This window comes from Hyperoodon ampullatus (assembly GCF_949752795.1).
Source record: "Hyperoodon ampullatus genome assembly, chromosome: 18".
NCBI classification, from domain to species: Eukaryota; Metazoa; Chordata; class Mammalia; order Artiodactyla; family Ziphiidae; genus Hyperoodon; species Hyperoodon ampullatus.
Genome location: NC_136931.1, coordinates 18,558,466 through 18,583,064, shown reverse-complemented (window position 1 = coordinate 18,583,064; position 24,599 = coordinate 18,558,466). Strand labels below are relative to the sequence as shown.

Below are 24,599 nucleotides of genomic sequence, written 5' to 3'. Positions count from 1 at the left end.
AAAAATCAAGTGTAAGTCTAGGAAGTTTTTAGACTGTTTGTGATATATAAAACATAATTATAGGGCTTCCCTGGTGGCGCAGTGGTTGAGAGTCCGCTTGCCGATGCAGGGGACACGGGTTCGTGACCCGGTCCGGGAAGATCCCAAATGCCGCGGAGCAGCTGGGCCCGTGAGCCATGGCCGCTGAGCCTGCACGTCCGGAGCCTGTGCTCCGCAACGGGAGAGGCCACGACAGTGAGAGGCCCGCGTACCGCAAAAAACAAACAAACAAACAAAAAACACATAATTATATAAACCTAATTCTTTGTGTTGAAATTTTCCATCACTTATTTATTTCCCCAAGTACAAAATCCTGAGCAATGGGATACCAAGTAATGAAATAACATGGCAGTGGCACAGTTTGCTTTTGAATACTGTTCGGGAGGCTACGGATTCATCTGAGGTTTTTTGTTTTTTTCTTTCTGTAGTATCAACTATTTCATCAAGTATCTTAGCCGTAATATTCTATATATGTGGTCTGGGGAGTCAGTGTCCAAACCTTTGGTAGTGACCCACGGGTGAAGACGGCATAGAAGAGGCAACGTTGCCCCACTCCCTTCACTGTCTTATTCCTACAGCTGAAGTCAGTACGTGAAATTATCTTGTTGATATGTTTACGGTTTTGTTTTTTTTTTTTTTGTCGGCCTCGTCTACAGGAGTGCATACTCGCTCCCAGAAAGCAGGATCTTTCCTGCCCGATCTACCGCAGTATCCCGCCCCTAGCAACACGGTCCTGGCACAGAGAAGGCGCTCAGTGACTGTTACTGGAATAAGCGGACGCAGGAGTACTCAAGCCCCACCCTCCGACCCGTTGGGCCCGGATAGCGGTCCCCACCGGTGCGCCTCGGAAAGCGAAGCGTCCTACCAGGCAGCCTCCGTGGGACCCATGCGCGGTGGCCGCTGGGAAGTGTAGTCGCGCGCCCGCCGCGGCCCGGCGGTTACGGGAGAAAAGCTCCGCATGCGCAGGCGCACTTCCGGCTCTACCCCGCCGCTGCGGCCATTGTCTGGCCCAGGTGCGGCGAAGGCCGCCCCTCGGACTTCAGAGTTGCAGAGGACTGAACCTGCACCGGGGGCTGGAGGAGCCGGCCCGAGCCCTGGGTGGGCCTGAGGTCTCGAAATCCGTAGTCCCCAGGAGGCGGTGATTCCGAGTGCGCGGGTTGGGGCGGCACCTCCCACGGGCTTTGCGCGTCTGCGTTCGGCCGCGCCCACCATCCTGCGGGTGGGACTGGGCGTGGCCGGAGGAGGGTGTCCAGGAGGCGGCGAGCCTTTAGTTTGGGGTAGGCAGGCCCAGGCAGGGCCCGCGCACCTCCCCACCGCTCTCCCCTGGAGAAGTGGCTGCGGGGCGGAGGCGGGCCGGGCCTGGCGGGGCACGGTGCGGTTGGCAGTTACAGCTGGCTGAGTGGGCCCTCTCCTGTCTCCCCAGACCCTGTCCAGGAGCCGGGCCCGGCGACGCAGGAATGGCCCCAAGGCCTCCGACAGCCAGGCCCCAGGTGAGCAGCCCGTTCCTACCCCGGGGCGTATTTGGAGTAGTCATTGTTCTCCGCTTGAGCGACCTTCCTTTCTGCCTTGCTTGCCCCCTCGGAGCCTCCTAGCCTTGCAAAACCAAGGTGTCCAGAGCTGGGGGAAAAGGGCTTCCCCAAAGGAGGGCTGCACTGTGGGGAGGAGGGGGACCAGGGCGGGGTGGTCTTGTGGGAGGAGTTAAGAGTGGATGTATTAGGAAGTGTCAGTGTTGAGAATCCTGAGGGCCAAGTCAATTCCTTGAACTCTGTCCATTAGGAATCTAGAGGGTCGGGTGACAGAATAGAAAACTGTAGAGGGGAAAGTGACTGTGAGTGAAGGAGAGAGGAGCCCTAGCTTCTGACACAGGGTTCATAGAGAGATCTTAAGGGACCAAAGAAGCCTTGTCTGGACTTGCCTAGGAAGAGGCTGGAGATGGGCTCTTCCCGGGCAAGGAGGAAAACAATAAGGGAGGACGTGTCCCGTAGCTTTACATGTTTTTTTCTGCTTTAACAGAGGTATAATAATGCACATCCCCAGATGTCCGGCCTTCAACTTAATTAACATAACGCTGATTTGTGAACCCATTTATTCTTGTGAGACAGGAGGCATTTTCTAGAAGCATCACAACTCTGAGCTTACCCATTGATTTACAGACTCTTATCAGTGAAAATATAACAAAGTTCAGATGGTATTTTAATCCACACTCTCTTTACAATTAAGGAAAAATCACAGATTCTAGTTGCTAGGGTGTGAGACAAATCAGGTAAAAATACCAATGTTCTTTAAAAGCAGTTCACAGTAAATTAAACACAGCATATAATGCCTTTATATTTTTTTACTTCTTGTTATATGTTTTTGTTTTACAGGGGTGAGCTTTAAGGAGTAAGACAAGTAACTACTAGAACAGAACAGTTATTTTGTTTGAGGAGAGCCAGAGCAAATCACTGTCATCAGCACCTTTCCGTATAAAGTGTTTCCTCAGTAGGTTTTGAGAATTCAGATGACTTAACTCACTTAACACTTCATGGGGGTGTTGATCATTTCTGCATGGTGGGGGTGGAGTTGCCTTTTGATGGTGAAAATGAATCTGTGTTCTGAGCAGTGAACTTTAGGGACCTCTTTTTTTTTTGCGGTACGCGGGCCTCTCACTGTTGTGGCCTCTCCCGTTGCGGAGCACAGGCTCCGGACGGGCAGGCTCAGCGGCCATGGCTCACGGGCCCAGCCTCTCCGCGGCATGTGGGATCTTCCCGGACCGGGGCACGAACCCGTGTCCCCTGCATCGGCAGGCGGACTCTGAACCACTGCGCCACCAGGGAAGCCCTAGGGACCTCTTTAAACTTCACTTTTAAAGCTGTGTTCCCTAAAGCACTCAGTTATATTCTCATGGAAATGGCCTGACAGTGTTCACTTGGGTTACCTAACTCAGGCTGCAGATGATGACTGGGGATGGAGGACAGGACAGAACAGAACACTGGCCCTACAAATGGGGCTTTTCAGGGAGAAATTTCCCTTTGTCAGTGGTTCCCCTTCTCTGAGCCTGGCCCTCAGAGGAATGCAAAAGATGAGCAGTTGAGTCATGTGACTACTTATCCAGGAAGTTAATTTAGTGGGGGAGGACAGCCTCATGCAGAAGTATAGCACCAGAAAGGTGGTGTCAAGTGTTGCTGCAGAGATCCAGGGACTGCTGTGAGTGCAGAAGGGAGAGGAAATTCTGCCTGTGGGAAGAGTCAGTGGAGATTTCACCTTTGAATAGGGGCAGGGTCTAAGCAGGTGAAAATGAAGAGGGTAGGGGTAGAACTGATTGACTGTGGGTCAGGGGTTGGGAGGCAAGAAGATGACGGGCCTATATCCGAAACCATTGTCCTGTGTGACAGTGGGTGTGGGCTGCAGGCACTGCATAGACGAGAATACAAGGGCGTTTGGACTTTTTTCTCTTTGGCCTTGGTAATCCATTCATTCATACATTCATTCAGCAGATAGTCATTGAACCCCTATGATGTGTTAAGACACTTTTCTAAGTGGTTGGTATACATTAGTGGACAAAATTTATAATGGTCTTTGCTCTCATGGAGCTTACATCTTAGAAGGAGGAGGCAAAAAATTAAGTAAGGAAATTGTATGATATCCTAGAAGGCATCAGTACCCTAGAAAAAAGATAAAAGGTAGGGGCTTCCCTGGTGGCACAGTGGTTAAGAATCCGCCTGCCAATGCAGGGTACACGGGTTCGAGCCCTGGTCCAGGAAGATCCCACATGCCACGGAGCAACTAAGCCTGTGAGCCACAACCAGTGAGCCTGCTCTCTAGAGCCCACGAGCCACAACTACTGAAGCCCACATACCCAGAGCCCGTGCTCCACAACAAGAGAAGCCACCGCAATGAGAAGCCTGCGTGCCGTAACGAAGAGTGGCCCCCGCTCGCCGCAACTAGAGAAAGCCCGCGCACAGCAACGGAGACCCAACGCAGCCAAAAATAAATAAAATAAAATAAATTTATAAAAAAAATAATAAAAGGTAGAGAAGGATAAGGGGGATTGAGTAGGGAACTGGGGGCTTGTGGTAGGAGTGCTATTTATTTATTTATTCATTCACTTAAATCGGCTGCGTTGGGTTTTCGTGGCTGCATGCAGGCTTTCTGTAGTTGTGGCGAGTGGGGGTTACTCTGTTGCGGTGCACGGGCTTCTCATTGCGGTGGCTTCTCTTGTTGCGGAGCATGGGCCCTAGGCACGCAGGCTTTCATAGTTGCAGCGTGTGGGCTCTAGGGTGCGTGGGCTTCAGTTGTTGCAGCACACGGGCTCAGTAATTGTGGCGCACGGGCTTTGTTGCTCCGCGGCATGTGGGATCTTCCTGGACCAGGGATCGAACCCATGTCCCCTGCATTGGCAGGCAAACTCTTAACCACTGGGCCACGAGGGAAGTCCAAGGAGTGCAATTTAAATAGGGTGGTCAGGGTAAGCCTTATCCTTATTGAGATGATACCATCTGAGCAGACTTGAAGGAAGTGTGGGAGTTAACAACATTCAGGTCTGGGGGAGAGTGTTCTGGGTAGAGGGAACAGTGGGATGTGTGTCTGGTGTGTTCAAGGAGCTGCAAGGAGGCTATTGTAGCTTGAGCCAATGTTTTTGAGCAGGGAACTGTACAGTTTAGTTTTAAAGATGGCTGTGAATGATGTGCAGGAGCAAGAGTTTAAAAGTTGGGACTCCTGTGGTTGAGACCTTCTCCCAGGGCTTAGCTAACAAATAACTAAAGTGGTCCCACAGTGGGAGGGGAATGGGAGCAGAGATGGGCCGGGCGGAATACCCCCCAAAATCCTTGGGATCTATGGATTGTTAGTAACTATAGCTGTGTAAACACTATGCATTCTTTTTTTCGTTATATGTGTACTATGTTTTTAGTTAGGATTTTGAAAAGTTGTTTACCATTCTTTTTTTTTTACCATTCTTAAAGTTGAAGCCACCAGAAAAGTAAGAAATGGGGAAAGTTTTTTAAGAAAAAGCTGCTTATGGAGACCAGGTTTCTTGGTGTTCTATCTTGAAGGGGAGGAAATGCAGAGGGACCAGGCCCTGGTCTCTACTGACTTCAGATCCCAAGAGAGCTCTGCGGTTCGGTCATCAGGATTGAACAGACCCAGCAAAAGCTGGCTCAGGTCACAAACTCAGACGAGATGCTCCAGGGAAACCAAGCCACTTGCTGAACCAGGTCAGGATGTTTGTAGCCAGGGATATTCAAGCTCCCTCCATATGGAGGTCCCCTTTCTTAACCTCTTCCTGAGCTGACTGGTGCTGGTCTTTAAGCTTCAGCTCAGACCCTCCTTCCCCTGGGTAAGGTCAAGTGCCTCTCTTATGCATTCCTGTAGCACCTATGTACACATGTCATAGTAGTGTCTCATGTCATATGGAGTGGTGTGCTTACCCATCCATCTCGTACTGGGCTTTCTGCTTTTCTAGAGAAGGGCCACCTGACTCCTTTCATCCTTTGCTCCAAAGTACGCACACAGTAAGTGGGTGTCACATGAGCGAACATTAATAACCACTTAACCCCTGGCAGTGATTTTATACTTTCTGCATTTTCTGCTCCTCACATAGCAAAAATGTAATTTTTCTAGTTGCAGTGATGCTAATTTTCTGATAAAGCAATTTCATGAAACAGTGTGACTTTCACTGAAGAGTTTTGTTTTTTTTAAAATAAATTTATTTAGTTATTTTGGCCGTGTTGGGTCTTTGTTGCTGCGCGTGGGCCTTCTCTAGTTGCAGCGAGCGGGGGCCACCCTTTGTTGCAGTGGGCGGCCTTCTCCTTGCAGTGGCTTCTCCTGTTGTAGAGCATGGGCTCCAGGCACATGGGCTTCAGAAGTTGTGGCATGTGGGCTCAGCAGTTGTGGCTCGCGGGCTCTAGAGCGCGGGCTTCAGTAGTTGTGGCACGTGGGCTCAGTAGTTGTGGCACGCGGGCCTATTTGCCCCATGGCATGTGGGATCTTAGTTCCCCAACCAGGGATCGAACCTGGGTCCCCTGCATTGGAAGGCAAATTCTTAACCTCTGGACCACCAGGGAAGTCCCCTCAATTCCAACATTTTAAATTTCATCTAATTTTTATGAGGATTTTTCTTTTGTTTTTTTAAATCACTTTTATGGCTGAATTATACTGCTTTGTATGATATACTAAAATTTATTTAACCGTTTCTCAGAGGACATTTAGGTTGCTTCTAAAGTTTCTGCTATTACAAATAATACTGGGATAAAATCCCATTTGTTACAATAGATAATTAAAAAAAAATTTCTTTTTACGAGAGAGATCTTTGGCAGGTTTTGGTGGCATGCTCATCCTTAATTTGTAGAAACATTCAGATTGCTTTTCATCCTTTTCTGTCTTTTGAAAGAATTTACCTATAAAACATTTAAATCCAGGATTTTTATAAAGAGGATGACTTGGGAACAGTTTTCTCTGTTTCTTCCTCAATTATTTTCTCTCCTTTTTTGTGTCAACATTGGTGATTTAGGATTTAAAAATTATCCACTTCACTAAGATCTTTCACATTTCTTAATACACTGCTGGGTATTTTACTGGTTTATCCCCTTATTTTTATTTTATTATTTTTTAAAAAATAATTTATTATTTATTTATTTATTTTTGGCTGTGTTGGGCCTTTGTTGCTGTGTGCAGGCTTTCTCTAGTTGTGGCGAGCGGGGGTTACTCTTCATTGCGTTGCGCGGTCTTCTCATTGTGGTGGCTTCTCTTGTTGCGGAGCGCAGGCTCTAGGTGCACGGGCTTCAGTAGTTGTGGCACATGGGCTTAAGTTGCTCTGCAGCATGTGGGATCTTCCCAAACCAGGGATCAAACCCGTGTCCCCTGCATTGGCAGGCGGATTCGTAACCACTGTGCCACCAGGGAAGTCCCTCCCCTTATTTTTAAATTGATTTATTTTTCTATTTCTTCTTGTAGTATATTTGTCAGAGGTTTTTTTGTTCAGCCAGTATTTAAGAGGAGCCAGCTTTTAGATTTGGCTGTTAATGCCGTTGTTTTGCCATTTGCCCCTACTATTTATAATCCAAGAATAGAATTCACTAATCTAATTTTTTTTTAATCCTCAAAATGACTCCTCGTTTTCCTTTGGTAAGAGTTACCCAGACTCTATTCATTCACTCAGCAGACATTTTTAGAATGCCTGCTCTGTGCCGGGTGGTATTCTTAACCAGGGTCACGCTTCAGAACCAGTCAGGAGAAGGTACCTGCTTCCTGTGGAGTGGCAGTAAGGCTTCAGTGAGATAATTTAGTGAGGGGGAGCGTGGCCTGCGGTGAATGCTCAGTAAATGTTAGTTGTTGCTTTTTTATAATGAATCATGTAAGGAGCTTTTAAATGTTGCCTGGTAGGGCCCTGTGTGCATGGCCAGTTTTTCCAAATTGCCCCTGTGATTGTGGAAAATTCCAACATGCTTAGTTTTGGAAATACTGAAATGAAAAGGAGTTTGAGAAATTGTTGAGAGAGAAAAACATGAAAATATAGCTATAGTTCTGAAATTGGGATGTGGACCAAATTACTAAAGGTGGCAGGGATCTGGAAAAGCTTCAGAAGGGAAGGGACCATTGAACTGGTTCTAGAAGGATGACTTGGAATTTATCCTGTAGAGCTGAGGGAAGAAAGTACATGATGGTCAGAATAGGATGTACAAAGGCAAGGAAACATGGAAGAGAATGATGTAATCAGGGCAAAGAGTCCACTTGTCGGAAGCATGGGGTGTGTGGCAGCAGGCAGAATTTAAGAGAGAGATGATTCTGTCACCTAGAGAGAATAGCCTGAGGTGGAGACCTAGAACAACCTAGAATAGTGTCGTCCAAAACAAACATAAGCTACATGGATAATTTTAAATTTTCGAGTAGCCCACAATGTAGAAAGAAACGGGAAGTTAATTTTAGTAATGCAAACTATTTAACCTCATATAGCCAAAGTCTTATCATTTCTACATGAATAAATATTTTAAAATTATTAATGAGATGTTTTATATATTTTTTGGTACTAAGTCTTTGAAATCCAGTGTTTTACACTTAACTGCACGTCCTAATTTGGACTAGCCACATTACTAGTGCTCAGTATTCACATGTGGCAAGTGGCTACCGTATTAGACAGCATAGATCTAGACCATTAGGCCATTGCCTGGCCCAATGGCATTGTTGGCAAGGGAGGATTTGAGCTGAGTTTGAAAGATGAAGGGAAGGGACTGAATGTAGGAGACATTTTTGAGGCTGTTGGTAATTCTACGTCATAAAGGAAGAATGAAGAGTCAAGGGTAAAGTCCAGGTTTCCAGCTGGGATACTGTAGATGATGATGCCATTAGCCTCAGTAGGGCATCTGTGTATGTGTGTGAAGGCTAACAGTAATCATGTTACTTCTCTCTGTACGCACTTGTTAGGGATGCTCTTAACTCTCAACTTACCAAACTGTTATTGTCCAGTATCATAGAGCACCGAGTACTTGAGTGAAAATGCCACACTGTATCCCAGTAAATTTAATGTATTCTAATTGGTTAAAGTAACTTGGTCTTAGAGGGGGGTAGTTTTTAATTACTATAATTGTATATAACATAAAAATTAAATACATTTAATAGTTATATTAAATATAATAAATAAAAATGTTATATGTAGTATAAATACAATATTTAAAAATATGTGATTTAAATAACTAGATTATTTTTACTCATTAGCTGCCAGGCTCTGGTTTTGTTTTTGTTTTTGTTTTTGCGCTATGCGGGCCCCTCACTGTTGTGGCCTCTCCCGTTGCGGAGCACAGGCTCCGGACGCGCAGGCTCAGCGGCCATGGCTCACGGGCCCAGCCGCTCTGCGGTATGTGGGACCTTCCCGGACCAGGGCACGAACCCGTGTCCCCTGCGTCAGCAGGCGGACTCTCATCCACTGCGCCACCAGGGAAGCCCCAGGCTCTGGTTTTGAGCTTTGCAAAGTTGCAAAACTACAAAGTTTCCTGAGTTATAGTTTTAGGGGATTTCTCCTGCAGGGATGGTATATGCTAGAGTTGGAGGAGCGTGTCTTTTTATAGTTGGACGTGTCCTTTCTGGATGTACTCTTTCACCCTTCTGCTCTTAAAACTCTTATTTCTTCAGTTCAGGGAATCCATGTTATAGATGGGAAAATTGCATCTCCAGGAGGTCTATGATTTGCCCAAGTATATTACACACTTAACTTCTTAACTTAGTATATGCTGTTTCCAGTTCTTTGCTTTGGGCTCCATCACATTTGGCCAAGGTCCTCTTTATGTCAGCCTGAGGAAGGGGAACATTTAATACTTCTTGTTAATTTTTAAAAGGTGTTGATTATGAGGTCCAGTTAAATCTGGAAGAAGGGTAAGCAGTGTTTAAAAGACATCATTGTATCATTTTAATACAGTCTGAGATGTGGCCTGTATTGGATGCCCTAAAGTTGATTTGATTCAGAGTGGCTAACTCACACCAAGGATCTCAGAGTACATTTTTTACCTATTTAATCTTGCAGACCACTGACTGTCCGTTATGTACCAAAATGGTTCTGGCCAGTGGAGATTCGAAGGCACCTGAGACAAGGTCTTGACCCTCTAAAAGCACAGTGAACAATAGGTAACAGTTGCCGTAAGGTAGTGTCTTATGAGCTGTGCTGAAGAGAGGCCTAGGGAGGGGAGCTGGGGGGGAGGTGGTTAGCCTAGACCTGGAGGTAGAAATGGAGCCCCTGAGGAGAGAACTTGACTGAGTCTTGGTGGGAGAGTGTTAGCAGGCAGAGGAGGGAAGGCCGAACATTTTGAAGCAGCACTTGCAGAAGAGAAAGAGATTTTTTTTTCCAAGGAGGTGTAAGTGTTCTGCACACTGAATCATGGTGTACAAGGGGAAGAAAAGCCAGAGCTGAGGCTGCAGAAGTAAGGTGAGGACTAGGTTGGAAGAGCACAGAAGCTCACACTAAGGAGTTTAGTTTTTAATCTCAAGGAAAATTTATTAAATATTTATGGAGCACCCACTATGTGCCCGGCCTCTTGTAGCCAGTGGAGATTCAGCCATAAAGAAAATAGGTAATATTCCTTCTCTCCTGGAATTTACATTCTGCTGTGGGATGCAGACTGTAAACAAATAAAATATGACACGTCAGGTGTAAGGACTATGAAAAAGGAAAAGAACAGAGAGTGACAGTGCAAGGTTGGGGGGGCGGCGCTGTTTTATATAGCATGGTCAGGGACGTTGGCTCTGGTGAGGTGACGTTTGAACAAAAAGCGGAAGGAAGTGAGTGGGGAGCCACATGCATATCTGCAGGAAGAGGCTTCCAAGTCAAGGAACAGGCAGAGTGAAGACCTCAAGGCAGAAGCATGTGTGGTACGTTCCAGGAGTTGTAAGGAGGGCAGGGTGAGTAAAGGTAAGAGAGCAGTAGGTTGGGGATGAGGTTCAAGATGAAGTTGGAGGTAGTGGGGGTCCAGATTGTGAAGGGCTGTGTAGCTATTATAGAGACCTTGGCTTTTACTTGGGATGCCATTGGAGGCTTTTAAGCAGAGGAATGACTTGCTCTGAAAGGTTTTAACAAGATGAGTCTAGTAGTTATATGGAAAACAGACTTGGGAGGGGTGGGGCATGAGTGGAAAAGGAGAGGCAAAGTAGGAGATAGTAGCAGTGGTCCAGATAAGAGGTGATGGTGATATGGACTAGGGTGAGGGCAGTAAGAATAGGGAAAAGTGGGAAGAAATTAAAGGTTTGTATGCATGATCAAATTTGTTTTAGAGAAGTGACTCTGATAGTACACAGGAAAGAGTTGGTGGGACCGTGAGTAGTAGAACAGAAGTTAGTTGTCCTGCCAGGGCGAGAAATGAGTTGCCTTGACTAGACATTTGTTTACTGGTCAGCACATTCTTTAACATTAGTTCAACCTATTTGGGGAAGCAGAATAAAGTCAGGAGGCCATGTGTTAAATACGGGGAACCAGTGAAGCAAAGGAATCCAGGTTGGCTGCCAACTCTGTGTTCCTAAACCAAAGGGGCTGTAAGTTTAGAGGACAGAGTAGGAGTGGAAAGGTGTTATTTCTCACAGCCTAACTTAAAATGTCTGCCTTGGTCCAAACCTTTTCTCTGCTAGCCATCTGCATCCCAAATCCAGCCTCCCTTCTCTAACTTCTCAGTCCCTGGACTGGATTCCCACTCTTTTTTCTCCCATCCTAATGGTACTTACGTCTTAAGGCCCAGTGCATAGCCTACCTTGAAGCTTCTCTCCTGTACCCAGTTTTCCCTGCCCAGAACGCTGGTAGCACCCACTTTACTATGCATTGTCTCATATCGTGCTCTAATAACACATTTTAAAATAAACTGAAACCTATTCAAGGACTGCAGTGTTTTTCTTTTGCATTTTTATTCTGCCATGGTGCATATGGTAAAGCCAGGCACCTAGTAAATATCTAGTGTCTTTTTTTTTTAGCATCTAGTATCATCTTACCTGGCACAGTCAGATCCCTGACCTCCGTCAGAAAAATGCCACGTTTCAACCCTTCTCTGTTCTTGTGGGGACACAGCCGCAGTGTTGAGCAGAAATGTGATACAGAGGAGCCACTGTTGTGTATGGATGCAGTCATGCACCTTACTCAGTAGGAGATGGGGCCACTCTCCTTTTCTCTAAAATTCAGATCTCAGCCATCTCCTTAAGGCTCAACTCAGTCAGGAAACAGATATTTAGTGTTGGGTCAGGTACTTGCTAGACATTGGTATTCTAGAGTTTAAAAAAAAGGAGGGCTTCCCTGGTGGCGCAGAGGTTGAGAGTCCGCCTGCCGATGCAGGGGACGCGGGTTCGTGCCCCGGTCTGGGAGGATCCCACGTGCCGCGGAGCGGCTGGGCCCGTGAGCTATGGCCGCTGAGCCTGCGCGTCCGGAGCCTGTGCTCCGCAACGGGAAAGGCCACAACAGTGAGAGGCCCACATACCACAAAAAAAAAAAATAAATAAAAAAAAAAATAAAAATAAAAAAAAGGAAAAGTAGAGTCCCTGCTCTCACAATGCTCACCATCTAACTAGGAAAACAAGCATTAAGTAGATTATTAGGTCTATTTCAATTGTGGATGCGCAAAGTGACTTAAAGCACATGATATGGGGATTGACCCTCCATTGGGGGATCAGAAAACCTCACTGAAGATCTGCTAACCTACACCCGAAGTGTGGAATTAGCAAGGGAAAGATGGATGGGAGGGTGGGGAGAGAATTATATCTTCCAGGAAACAGAAGTCCAACTCAGCTATAACTAAGCACATGGGAGGAGGGCATGGAATAAGGCAGAAACCTTCATATAACTTTGCCTCACTGCTCCAGCGAACTCATGGCTCTGCTTTCAGTGTCTTTTCATGCTGATTGTCTTTACATACTTTATTATGTACTTCTTGAGGTAGAAATCTAACCAGGACCAAAGGAGACATTTCAAGTTGGGCATAGTGACAGGTGTCCCATGGCTTAACAAGGCCTAGTGAGGCAAGACAGAAATCAACCTGTGAGCATCAGAACTGACTATTCAGAGGCATGAGGGTACTCAGCCAGTTTCAGTGGGTGGTGAGGAAGAAGTGATTGGAGTGGAGTAAAGCATGAAAAAATCTTTGACCTAGAAATTCCAATTCTAGCTAGCTAGCCTACAGGAATTCTAATATATTTGCACAAAGAGTATGTATTGCAGTAATTGTAATAGCAAAATATTGGAACTAATCCAAATATCTAATAATAAGAACTGGTCCATTTATTCACTCACCAAGTTTTTCTAAGCATCCACTATGTGCTGGGCATCGGTCTAGGCACTGGGGGTCATATAGCTGTGAATAAGATAGGTAAAGTCCTTATTCTCACGGGACTTGCAATTGGGGAGACAGAAAAGCTAACAAATCTCAGATAACGATTAGAAGTACAAGTGTCCTTTTTCATCTGAATCTATTTGGTTCCTGAGTTCAGGTGGCAGGAATTCGGACAGTGAGCGATACCTGTTTTACGAGAAAAATTAAGCATGGTAATATGATGCATAGTAAATTAGAGGGAGGTGCTAAGACACCTTTTCTGAGGCCACGATGCTAGACCTGAGACCTAAACATGGTTTAGGTTGACTGGTTGTCAACCATGTCGTGATCCCAAGGCTCAGGGTGGGAACAGGCTTGATATATTCAGGGCAAGGTCAGCGTGGCCAGAGCCCAGTGAGTGATGGGGGAGTTTGAATCTTGTTCCTAATACAGTGGGGTGCTATGGGTTTTAGGCAATGGGTGTCATATGGTACAGCTGTACTCTGGGGTGCTATGAAGCAATTCAAAGAAATAAGGTGAAATTATACATAGCACTAAGGAAAGACTTCCAAGATACATAGCTAAATGTGGAAAGCAAGATGTAGAACAATTTATATGATATTTCACAAAACAAGACTGTGTGTGTGTGTGTGTGTGTGTGTGTGAAACATGGAAAGGGACTGTTAAGTGTATACACCAAATTGTTAACAATGGTTATTTGTCGGGAGTTTGTGGGATTGGTGATGGAGGTGAAGGAGGGCTGTCACTTTTTATTCCCTGCTGTATTTGGGTTTTGTACCAAAGGAAGCACGTGGGCAGTGAGGAATTGGTGATTGTATAGGAAAGGCTTGGCTTTGAAGGGAACAAGAAGAAAACTAAGTAGGCTTACAGGATTGCGGGACACATTGCCCCTCATGACTTTCCTGCCTGCCGTATTAGATTCTCTATAAAATTGTGTAACAACTAGTATATTTAACCCAACATTGCCCCCTCAGGATATCACACGTGTGATCACCATTTGTGATATACCCTACAGTAGGTTCCCAGTTTTGCCATGGGAACATTTGTGGGGTTGATCCCTACTTGAGCAGGAATGTGTTCCTACAGGAATTGGTGACATTTAAAGATGTGGCTGTGAACTTCACCCAGGAAGAATGGCACCACATGGATCCCGCTCAGAGGCGCTTGTACAGGGATGTGATGCTGGAGAACTATAGCCACTTGGTTTCTCTTGGTAAGGACCACATCTCATTGTCTATGTATTGGTGGGTCTTTCCCTTCTCAGTTGCTAAGGTTGTGGGACTCATAGTTTGGGTGACTGTGAGCAGAGTGTACAGGGTTAGAGCTTGTTCATCTTGCTGGGACCCAGCTTTATGGGTTTCCGAGCCTACTCTTTAGGTAAAAGGTCTTTCTTTTGCAGAACTGGAAATAGGCCATTTGATTGCATGACTCCTCAAGTTGCACCATTTTTTCCCTTCAGAGTTCCTGAGGATCAAGGCCTAGTATTGACTTATAGAGGGTTCTTTGTCTACTTGCACAAACAACCAAATCTTGTGTATTTACCCATGAGCAGGATATCAAGTTTCCAAGCCAGAGGTGATCTTCAAATTGGAGCAAGGAGAAGAGCCATGGATAGCAGAGGGAGAAATCCAAAGACCTTTCTGTCCAGGTAAATGAGGGAGAATCAAGCATGTAGGACAATGGCACAGCTGAGGGAGAGGGCAGCACCTTCGGATTGCTGCCTTGGGAGTGCCTAGACCTGTAGAAGAGGTTGGGCTGTCTCCTGGATGACACCTCTATATGTCTCCCTTCTCCATTAGGGTGTCTTGCTGCTGGTAGGTCTTGGAAGAAAAGGTACCTCTTTTTCCTTTCTGAAAGTAGACATTTGTCCTACACTCAGAATACCATCTCTCCCTATTCTATATGCCTACTTCTGGATTATTTTCTCCTCTGGTGTCCTCAGTCCCCCTTCATTATTTAGAGATCTGTTTTCTTACTCATTCAGACATTAATTGAACTTCCATGTCTCCTCCTTGTTTTTTCTTGCTGCTTTCACTGTCGGATGCCCCAGACTTGTAGGAAATACCCATAACCTTGATCCTCCCTCCCTCCAGACTTCTTTCCCTGACTGCACTCCTGTACCACCTGTCTGGCGAGCAACACCATCCTCCTTCTGTCCTGCACTCCTAGTCCATTTGATTCATTTCCTCCCTCCACAGTTCCTGGAGTATCATCCTCTCCTGGTTTCCCCACTCATTCAATGCTTCTTGGCTTTGGGTCTTTGGCTTTTCTTGCTTTTCCCTCTTAGTGAATCTACCTTAAGGAGCCTGCCTTCTGGCTTCCTCTCCTTTCTTTCTATATTACCTCCCTATAAAAGGGTGCCTGCCTTCTGGTAGTTGCAGCTCTTTATTGTGTGCTGTAGACTCAGAATCATCCTTACTTGTACCCTGGTCACTTTTATTTTCTTCTCACAGGACCCCTCCACTTGTAAGTCCCACAACATTCTTTTTTCTTTTTTTTCACAACATTCTTAATAGAGGTGTAAAATCTAAATTAATCATCTTGCATCTCCAGTCAGCACATTTTGCTACGTTGCCCATTATCCATTTCTCCCCTTGCCCATTAGAAATTACCAGGATTCCAGTCCCTCAGGCCAGACACCGTAGTCAGTGTAGTCTTTTTCTTTCAACCCAAGTTATTTTCCTCCTTTGAGAAGTATCTTAGGTTTTCCTCCCCTTTAACTTGGACTGGTGACATCCTAAACCAAACCCCAGACTTAGATTATTATAATTCCCAGTTGAAATTGCTCACTCAATCTTATCTTTTTGTAATCCATACTGGATTTTTTAAATCATAGTTTTATTGAGATATAATTCACATACCATAGAATTCACCCTTTTAAAGTGTACATTTCAGTGGTTGTTTTGGATATGTACAGAGTTGTGCAGCCATCACCACTATCTAAGCAGCACATGTTCAACACCCCAATAAGAAATGTTATACCCATTAGCAGTCACTTTCCATTCCCCATACCCCCCAGCTCCTGGCAACCATTAATCTACTTTTTATCTCTATGGATTTGCCTATTCTGGATATCTTCTATATATGGAATCATAATATGTAGCCCTTTGTGACTGGCTTCTTTCACTTAGCGTAATGTTTCAAGGTTCATTCATGTTGTAGCATGTATCAGAACTTCATTCCTTTGTATTGCTGAGTAATATTTTATTGTATGGATATACCACATTTTGTTTATCTATTCATCACTTCATGGACCATATTGGATTTTAATGCTTTATCTTCCTAAACCAGCCACCTCTGAAAGAACTTTGCTATTACTCCCTGTACCTCATTATAGGAAGCAGAAACTCCCTTGATTTAAAGGTCCCCATCATCGCTTCCAGTATTATCTTTCTATTCCTGCTAAAAAAAGCTCCACCTAGGTTGAACTTTTTCTTGATGTTCTCTGTAAGTAGCATATAGTTTCCCTCATTAGATAATACTTTGTGCCTATCCAAAGCCATCTATTCTTTAAGTTCAAGGTCTGTCTAATCCATAAAACTTAATATGTGCTAATATATTTATTTGTTTCTTCCCTGATCACAAATATCATTTATATCATCTCTACCACACAAATTCAGATTTAATATGTGCCATCTGATGGGTTTCTTCATAAGTCGTCAAAAGATTGAGTCTTGTTTTTATTCTTAGATTTTTAAGCTCCTGGAGAGTCTACTTATTATATTTCTAAATATTTTCTGTTTGTATTGCAGAGCATATAGAAGGCAGTCAGAAAATTACTTGATTGATTGTTATGGAATCTTGCTGGGAGAGAACTTTCTCATTCATTCATTTCAACAAACATTTCTTGAATGTCCCACTGAGAAGGATTCTAAAAGGAATACAAAGCATTCTCTGTCCTCAGAAATTTAGAATTGAGTCTTGTTCCAGGGTAAGGGATTTGGGAGTTTAGGGTTCCTTAGTTACTGGGGGGGGGTTTTCCCCTCCTAATATTTTATTATGCAAATTTTCAAACATTTGAGAAGTTGAAAAAATTATACAGTGAACACCATGGTGCTATAGTTGTTAACATGTTGTTATATTTGCTTTATCACATATCTCTTCGTCTGTCTATTAATCTGTCTTACCTTTGATGCATTTCCTAGTGAGTTGCAGACATGAGTACATTTCACCCCTACATGCTTCAGCATGTATATCATTGACTAGAGTTCAATATTTGTTCATAGTTCTTTTTTTTTTAGAAAATATATACAGTGAAATATATACCTCTTTTATATGTACCATCCATTTGATTTTGACAAGTGCATTCTCCCATCCAACCCAAACTTCTGTTGATATGGAACATCTCCATCATTCCAGAAACCTCCCTCCCCTTAGTTTTTAAAAGGTTACCATTCTTAGAACCTGGACATTAATTAATTTTCTGCTATTAGTATTCTGAGGTTAAACAGAGGTTTAGAGATCAGTTTTTTAGGCAGATTAAAATAAATTGTTTTTGGTTAAGAGAGGTGATTAATGTAGAATCAGAACTCAAATAGACTAAAACCACAGCTCCGTGTGTAAGGGCAAGGATGATTTGCCTCCTGAAATATTACTTTTTTTTTCTCTTTGGGAAGTATAGCCCTTGATCTCGAGTTATGTCAAAGAATCATTTCAGTTAGATCACTGGCTGCAGATTTTCTCTGCAGGGTTTGAAGATCTGAAGCCTCAGAGGTGACTTTAAAGAAATTATGAAATGAATATATTAGGAAGATAGATTCCGTGGCAGTTTGTAAAATGGACGGGAGGCATGGATAGCAGATAAGACTCTGCAAGACGGACCATGATCCTATTCCATTTGTATCTCTGCCTAACTCTCTCTTGCTCACCTGTTCCCTACTTCCTAACAAGCCCTCCTACATGGGCTTCCTCATTCTGGACTTATTCTTCTGTCTGGATCTGCAGTCTGCATTGTCACCTCTCTCCACTCTTCCTTCCTCCATTTTGGGTCTTCTCCTGTAGCTACAGGACTAGTTTCAAAACAGAGTAATGTATAACTTATATCTCTTTCACTTCCTCATTCTTGTAACAGTTTGTTTTAACAGGAGGGAATAGGGGACTTTTGCACTTTGGATTTCTTTCAGACTGGAGGACCAGGCCTGAAGCCAAATCTTCAAATCTGCAGCAGAGCATATCTGAAGTATCCCTTAGCACAGATGATCCCTCATGTGCCACGTTAGAAGACACTTGGGATGTTAATGGCCAGTTAGAGAGGCACAAGGAAAACTGGAAGAGACATTTGGGGCCAGATGCATCCACCCAGAAGAAAATAATCACACCAGAGGAAGCTTGTGAGCAAAATAAATTTGTTGAAAATTCTAGATTGAACACAGACCTGGTTACACAACTGAACATTCCTCCAAGGTCTAATGAATGTGATACACTTGGGAGCAATTTGGGACATAATTCAGACTTACTCAGTCAGAATAATATCCTTGCAAAAAAGAAACCTTATAAATGTAATAAATGTAGAAAAGCCTTTATTCATAGGTCATCACTGACTAAACATGAGAAAACTCATAAAGGAGATGGAACTTTCCCCAACGGTACAGATCAGGGAATTTATCCTGGAAAGAAACACCATGAATGTGCTGACTGTGGGAAAACCTTCCTCTGGAAGACACAACTTACTGAGCATCAGAGAATTCACACTGGGGAGAAACCCTTTGAATGTAATGTGTGTGGGAAGGCCTTCAGGCATAGCTCATCCCTCGGTCAGCATGAGAATGCTCATACTGGAGAGAAACCCTATCAGTGTAGTCTCTGTGGGAAAGCCTTCCAGCGCAGCTCCTCCCTTGTTCAACACCAGAGAATTCACACTGGAGAGAAACCATATCGATGTAATTTGTGTGGTAGGTCGTTTAGGCATGGCACATCCCTCACTCAGCATGAGGTCACACATAGTGGAGAGAAACCCTTCCAATGTAAGGAATGTGGGAAAGCCTTTAGTCGATGTTCTTCCCTTGTCCAGCATGAGAGGACTCACACAGGAGAGAAACCTTTTGAATGTAGCATATGTGGGAGGGCTTTTGGTCAGAGCCCATCCCTTTATAAACACATGAGGATTCATAAGAGAGGCAAACCTTACCAAAGCAATAACTACAGCATAGATTTCAAAAGCTCATCTCTTATTCAAGATGAAAACACTCTCACTGAAGTGAAATCCTATCATTGCAATGACTGTGGGGAAGACTTCAGTCACATTACAGACTTCTCTGACCATCAAAGGATCCACACTGGAGAAAACCCCTATGGTTGTGAGCAGGCCTTTAGTCAACAATCTATTTCTCATCCTGGCGAGAAACCCTATCAATGTAATGTATGTGGGAAAGCTTTCAAAAGGAGTACGAGTTTCATAGAGCATCACAGAATTCATACTGGAGAAAAACCCTATGAATGTAATGAATGTGGAGAAGCCTTCAGTCGACGCTCATCACTGACTCAGCATGAGAGAACCCACACTGGAGAGAAACCCTATGAATGTATCGACTGTGGTAAAGCCTTCAGTCAGAGTTCATCCCTCATTCAGCATGAGAGAACTCATACTGGAGAAAAACCCTATGAATGTAATGAATGTGGGCGAGCTTTCCGAAAGAAAACTAATCTGCATGATCATCAGAGGATCCATACTGGAGAAAAACCCTACACTTGTAAGGAATGTGGGAAAAACTTCAGTCGAAGCTCAGCTCTTACTAAACATCAGAGAATTCATACACGAAATAAACTCTAGGAACCTTGACATTAGGGAATGTGCCAAAAGCTTTAGCTAAAATATTGTTCTTATTCAGTATCAGAGGATTCTTACTGGAGAGAAAGCTTGAGAATGTAGTGAATTGTGTGTGTGTCTGTGTGCACGTTGTGTGTGGAGAAAGCTCTGTGCCAGTAGACAGTGTTTTTTTAATAAAAGCCACATTCTCTGGGACTTCCCTGGCCCAGTGGTTATAAGACTCCATGCTTCCAACTGCAGGGGGCACAGGTTCGATCCCTGGTCGGCAAAGATCCTGCATGCCATGTGGCGCAGCCAAAAAAGAGGAAAAAAAAAAAAAACAGGAAAAAATTAAATAAAAGCCACATTCTCAGATCTGATGACAGAAGTGTATAAAAACAACTACAGACATCTTATATAACCTGTTAGAAATGGTATGCCTATATACTGGACTTTGTAAATCTTTTTGAATATATGTTTGCAGGAGATCACCAACTTTCAACAATTTAACTTGTAACTCTCACTGTTTACAGCCTTTTTAAAAAATAAATAAAACTCACATGGTAGTGACCAAAACTCATTTTTAAATTGCTTGACAGCTGCATTCAACTGCAGCTCTTATGTTAAATTTACCATGGAAACCAGTTTCACCTCCAGGAATTCACCATTCAAAGAATTAGATCAGCTGGTCCAACCACTTCATTGTACAGATGAAGAAACTGAAAGCCAAAGATGTGAAGTGGTTGCACAGCATGATACAGTTTATAGCGGCAAAGCTGGGTGGAAAATGCAGATCTCCTGGATCTTTAGCCCCATGGTCTTGCCACTGAAAAGATACTTTGGAATTCAGGGCTTTAAAATAAGTTTTAAAATAAATCAGATGCACAAATAATTTAATGAGCACTCAGGAGTTGAATACTTTGGGAATTCATAAAAGCATAAGAGGCAGCAAGACATATGCAAATTTGTCACACACTTATTTAAAGCAGCTTGTTGGAAGCTTATAAACCAAAATGTTAACAGAAATTGTAAATAGTTGAACTACTAATGACTTTTTTCCTTTTCCCAAGTATCATACTTCAGCTAAGGTATGTCAGTTTCATAGAATTATTAAGTCTTCCTACTGTGCTTTTCGTGATCTTCCCATGAAAAAGCACTGCCCCAAGCTTCCTGTAGTGATTTGATCAATGGGAAAACAACACAGAACTCAGAGAAAAAAATTTCCCCAAATTGGGCTTCCCTCGTGGCGCAGTGATTGAGAGTCCGCCTGCCGATGCAGGGACACGGGTTTGTGCCCCGGTCCAAGAAGATCCCACATGCCACAGAGCGGCTGGGCCCGTGAGCCATGGCCACTGAGCCTGCGTGTCCGGAGCCTGTGCTCCGCAACGGGAGAGGCCACAACAGTGAGAGGCCCGTGTACCGCAAAAAAAAAAAAAAAAAAAGAAAAAAAACTCCTCAAATTAATTTTACTGTAGAGAAGTATAAATCAAATTATCCATTGCCATAAAATTTGCCTTTAAATCAGTTTAAGGAATCAGCATGTAATGGGTCATTTTGTGTGCCAAGGAAATTTTCACCATTAAAAAATTAACTTTTATGGCTCTGTGGTGCTTTTCCATCAGTAAAGCTTCAATAGCCCACTCTAATCCTTAATATCCCTTAAAGCCTCCCATGGCCTATTCTAAAGGAATTTCCAGAATCTTTGTTCATTGACACCAGTAGTGCAAATAAATTTGGAAGCAACTGTAGAAATTGACCCCTTTCATGAAAGAGCCTCTGTTCCCCCCAAGATAAGCAAAATTTCCTGCCCTAGTGATGAATCCTGGGGAGGAGTGATACAGGGTGGTGTTGATGGTGAACCTTTCCCACTGGCTGCTTTGCATGCCAGGTGGCAGGATCCGTCATTTTTGTCTCATCCTGGACAACATGAGGCAGCTCCCAAACATCCTTCGTAATTCTCTGCAGGAAAAATGGGCCTGGGGCCTGAAATGTGGGAAGTCCAGCCCAGTGCGTTTGTCATATGTGGAGCAAGATGGGATGCTCTATAGCAGATCTGCCCTTCCAAGACTTTAACCATTCAAAAATACCTTGTTTATGATGTTCCACGCTTAGCGTACACCACAATGCCAAGACCGTACCTGTGTTGTCTGATACATAGTTTGACAATGTGCAGTTCTACTCGGAACCTCCTCTACTGATTGGCTAGGATGCCTATCAGGAACTCATTTTTCTGTTGATTGTTTGGGGATCCCCATAGTGGACTGTTTGCAAGAATGGCATGAATTGTAACCAGTTGAGTGCTACGCAGCTGTTGTGGAAGTTTATAAAGACTTAGTTCCAGAAGACCCAAAGGAGACCACTGGTTTGTGTGTGCAGCCTGGCCTAGATCCAACCAGTCTCTGAATCTCAGCATATCATCATTGGCAGGGAGGGCACCCAGGATGTATGTATGGCTGATTGAGCAGAGGATTCTCTAGTCCCAGCAACCACGCACCATGCACTTAATGAACACCCAGCTTCTAGGCCATATGAAATACATCCTTGTAACATCGTTGTATTATTTCAATAAATAGCCTTCTTAGTTGAATGGGAGTCAGTTTGTCTTTTTCCATTTTCAGAACTTGGCTAAGATTAAAGAGTGGTGCATCAAGGAAGAGGGATTAACTGCTAAACTCATCACAGCCAGGTGAGTTAATAGCATTTATTGATTGCTTACTACTTGAAAGACATTGTGTTAAGTATTTTATAGCCATCATTTCATTTAATCCTTACAGGTCCCCTAATAGGTCTTGTGGTGTCTTGTCTTTACCCAGCTTTTCCCCCCTCTTGCTCTTGTAACAATCCCTGCTGTACTGACCACAGGAACACAAGTCAGGACATCCTGGGGCTCAATGATAGTTCCAGGAACAACTGAGCCAATCAGAGTCCTTGGACAGAATTTTTTCAAAATAGACTTCGCAAGGATACTTTAATTTGAGGTTGCTAGGCTGGTAAGGTGAAGGCCTAAAGTTGCCTGGAGCCTGATTCCTTACCAGAGCCTGGAGGTCTGTTGTAGCAGGAGAGGATGCAGCCGCCATGATGGTGTTCTCATTTCTCATTCCTGAGGTCCTTGGACTGGGCTCAATTTCTGAAGCTCTTCTGGGATTCAGTGGGCTCCCCACTATCAGTCGAATGAGTCCCCCTTTGTTATATTTATGTTGCTTGCATTAAAGAAACTTAATGCATGTATTATATCTTTGTTTTATAGTGGGGAGAAAAACCCAGAGAGGTAAAGTACTGCCCATGGCAGATTCAGACTTGGAACCCAGAACTGCCTGGCTGCAAAGGCAGAGCTCTTAACCTCTAAATTTCATGTCTCCAGAGCCGTGTTACGTTCAAAGAGATGCATGTAACACAGTGTCGTTTGGGGGTGAATGGATGAAGGGATATGGTGATAGGTTAGATGGGAGACCAAGTGGAAGCAAAATGATGAAGGGCCTTGGAATGTTTTTCTTGACTGTTTCAGTAAATTAAATCCCCCAGATTCACCCACACCCTCACACTTTAATATATCAGTTATTTGCATTTGCCTAGACTGTAGATAAAATCTTATCTCATACTTAAATAAAAAACTTTCTTATAAATATTTTTCATGTTGCTACACAGTCTCACGATCCCATTAACAAACTCCCTGCTGTTGCAATAATATTTGGATAGTTTGGGGCATTGGTTTTATAATAATGACATTGAATACTTTCACCTTTTTAAGCACCCTCTTTTTTTTTTTTTTTTTTTTTTTGCGGTACGCGGACCTCTCACTGTTGTGGCCTCTCCCGTTGCGGAGCACAGGCTCTGGACGCACAGGCTCAGTGGCCATGGCTCACGGGCCCAGCCGCTCCGCGGCATGTGGGATCTTCCCGGACCGGGGCACGAACCCGTGTCCCCTGCATTGGCAGGCGGACTCTCAACCACTGCGCCACCAGGGAAGCCCCCCACTTTTTTTTTCTATAGAATTTTTTCTTAAAATATCCAGAGTGAGATAAATATCCAAAATGGGATTACTGGGTCAGCATGTATAGGTAAGTATAACCAGGTGTGAGATTCATGCAAGAATAGACTAGTTATAACAGTGCAGCTTCAAAATTGCAAAAGGGAAACAAGAGAAAACCAGTCTCTTACTCCTGGTGCCCGGGTGTGTGTGGGGAAGGGCCCCAGGGCAGGCACTATGTCTGCCAGAGCATCTAGCACTTCTCTGTGCCAGCATGGATGATAAAACAATTCTGCAGTTATTAGGCATATTGATGCTGGTGATGCTTGGTTCTTTATAGCTGCAGTGGGCTTTTATACATACTGAACTAGTTAATTCCTATCTGTTAAAAATGCAAACGTCACATCAGGGAAGGTTTTAATGACTGCCTGGCTAAAATGGTCTCCTTTTAAATTTTCATGGATTATTGTTAATGTCCTTCACCTTACCACAATTTGTATTTTTGATTATTTGGTTTTCTCCCCACCCCACAATAGATTGTGAGTGCCAGGAAGGCAGAGTCCACATCTATTTTGCTAACTTTTTTTTTGTCTCCTTGATTATCACAATGCCAGGCACACAGTAGGTACTTAATATAGTCTTGTTAGCAGTATAGTGGAGATGTGTTGATAGAGAAAGAAGACTGGCTTTTCAAAATGAAAAGATGCTCAACTTGAAATCAGAATACTGCAAAAGAAAATAGTGAGATACTATTTCATATCCATTAGGCTGGCAAAAAATTTAGAAGTCTGGCAGGGGGGAAATGAGAACTTTTATACACTGCTAGTGAGAGGGTTAATTAGTATAATCATTTGGGGGAGTAATTTGGTAAAATTGAAGTTAAGCATACTTGATGACCCACTGATTCCACTTCTAGATCTATGTGGTAGAGTAGAAGTACTCCCATGTGAGCACAAAGACATGTACAAGGATGATTATTGCAGCAGTGTTTGAAATAGTAAATATATGGACACAACACAAATGTCTGACAGTAAGTGAATGGGTTAATAAACTGTGGCATATTCTTAATATAATACAGTAC

The 24,599-nt window shown here is 43.8% G+C and overlaps 1 protein-coding gene across 1 annotated transcript; it reads left to right on the top strand.

Annotated features, from left to right (window-relative positions):
- Positions 1-993: 993 nt before the first annotated feature.
- On the top strand, positions 994-22,207 carry ZFP90 (ZFP90 zinc finger protein). Its single transcript, XM_079723244.1, has 5 exons — positions 994-1,148; positions 1,463-1,529; positions 13,893-14,019; positions 14,359-14,454; positions 22,170-22,207. The coding sequence occupies exons 2-5, from the start codon at positions 1,497-1,499 to the stop codon at positions 22,178-22,180; spliced, it is 267 nt and encodes an 88-aa protein (XP_079579370.1). The 5' UTR covers positions 994-1,148; positions 1,463-1,496; the 3' UTR covers positions 22,181-22,207.
- Positions 22,208-24,599: the final 2,392 nt, after the last annotated feature.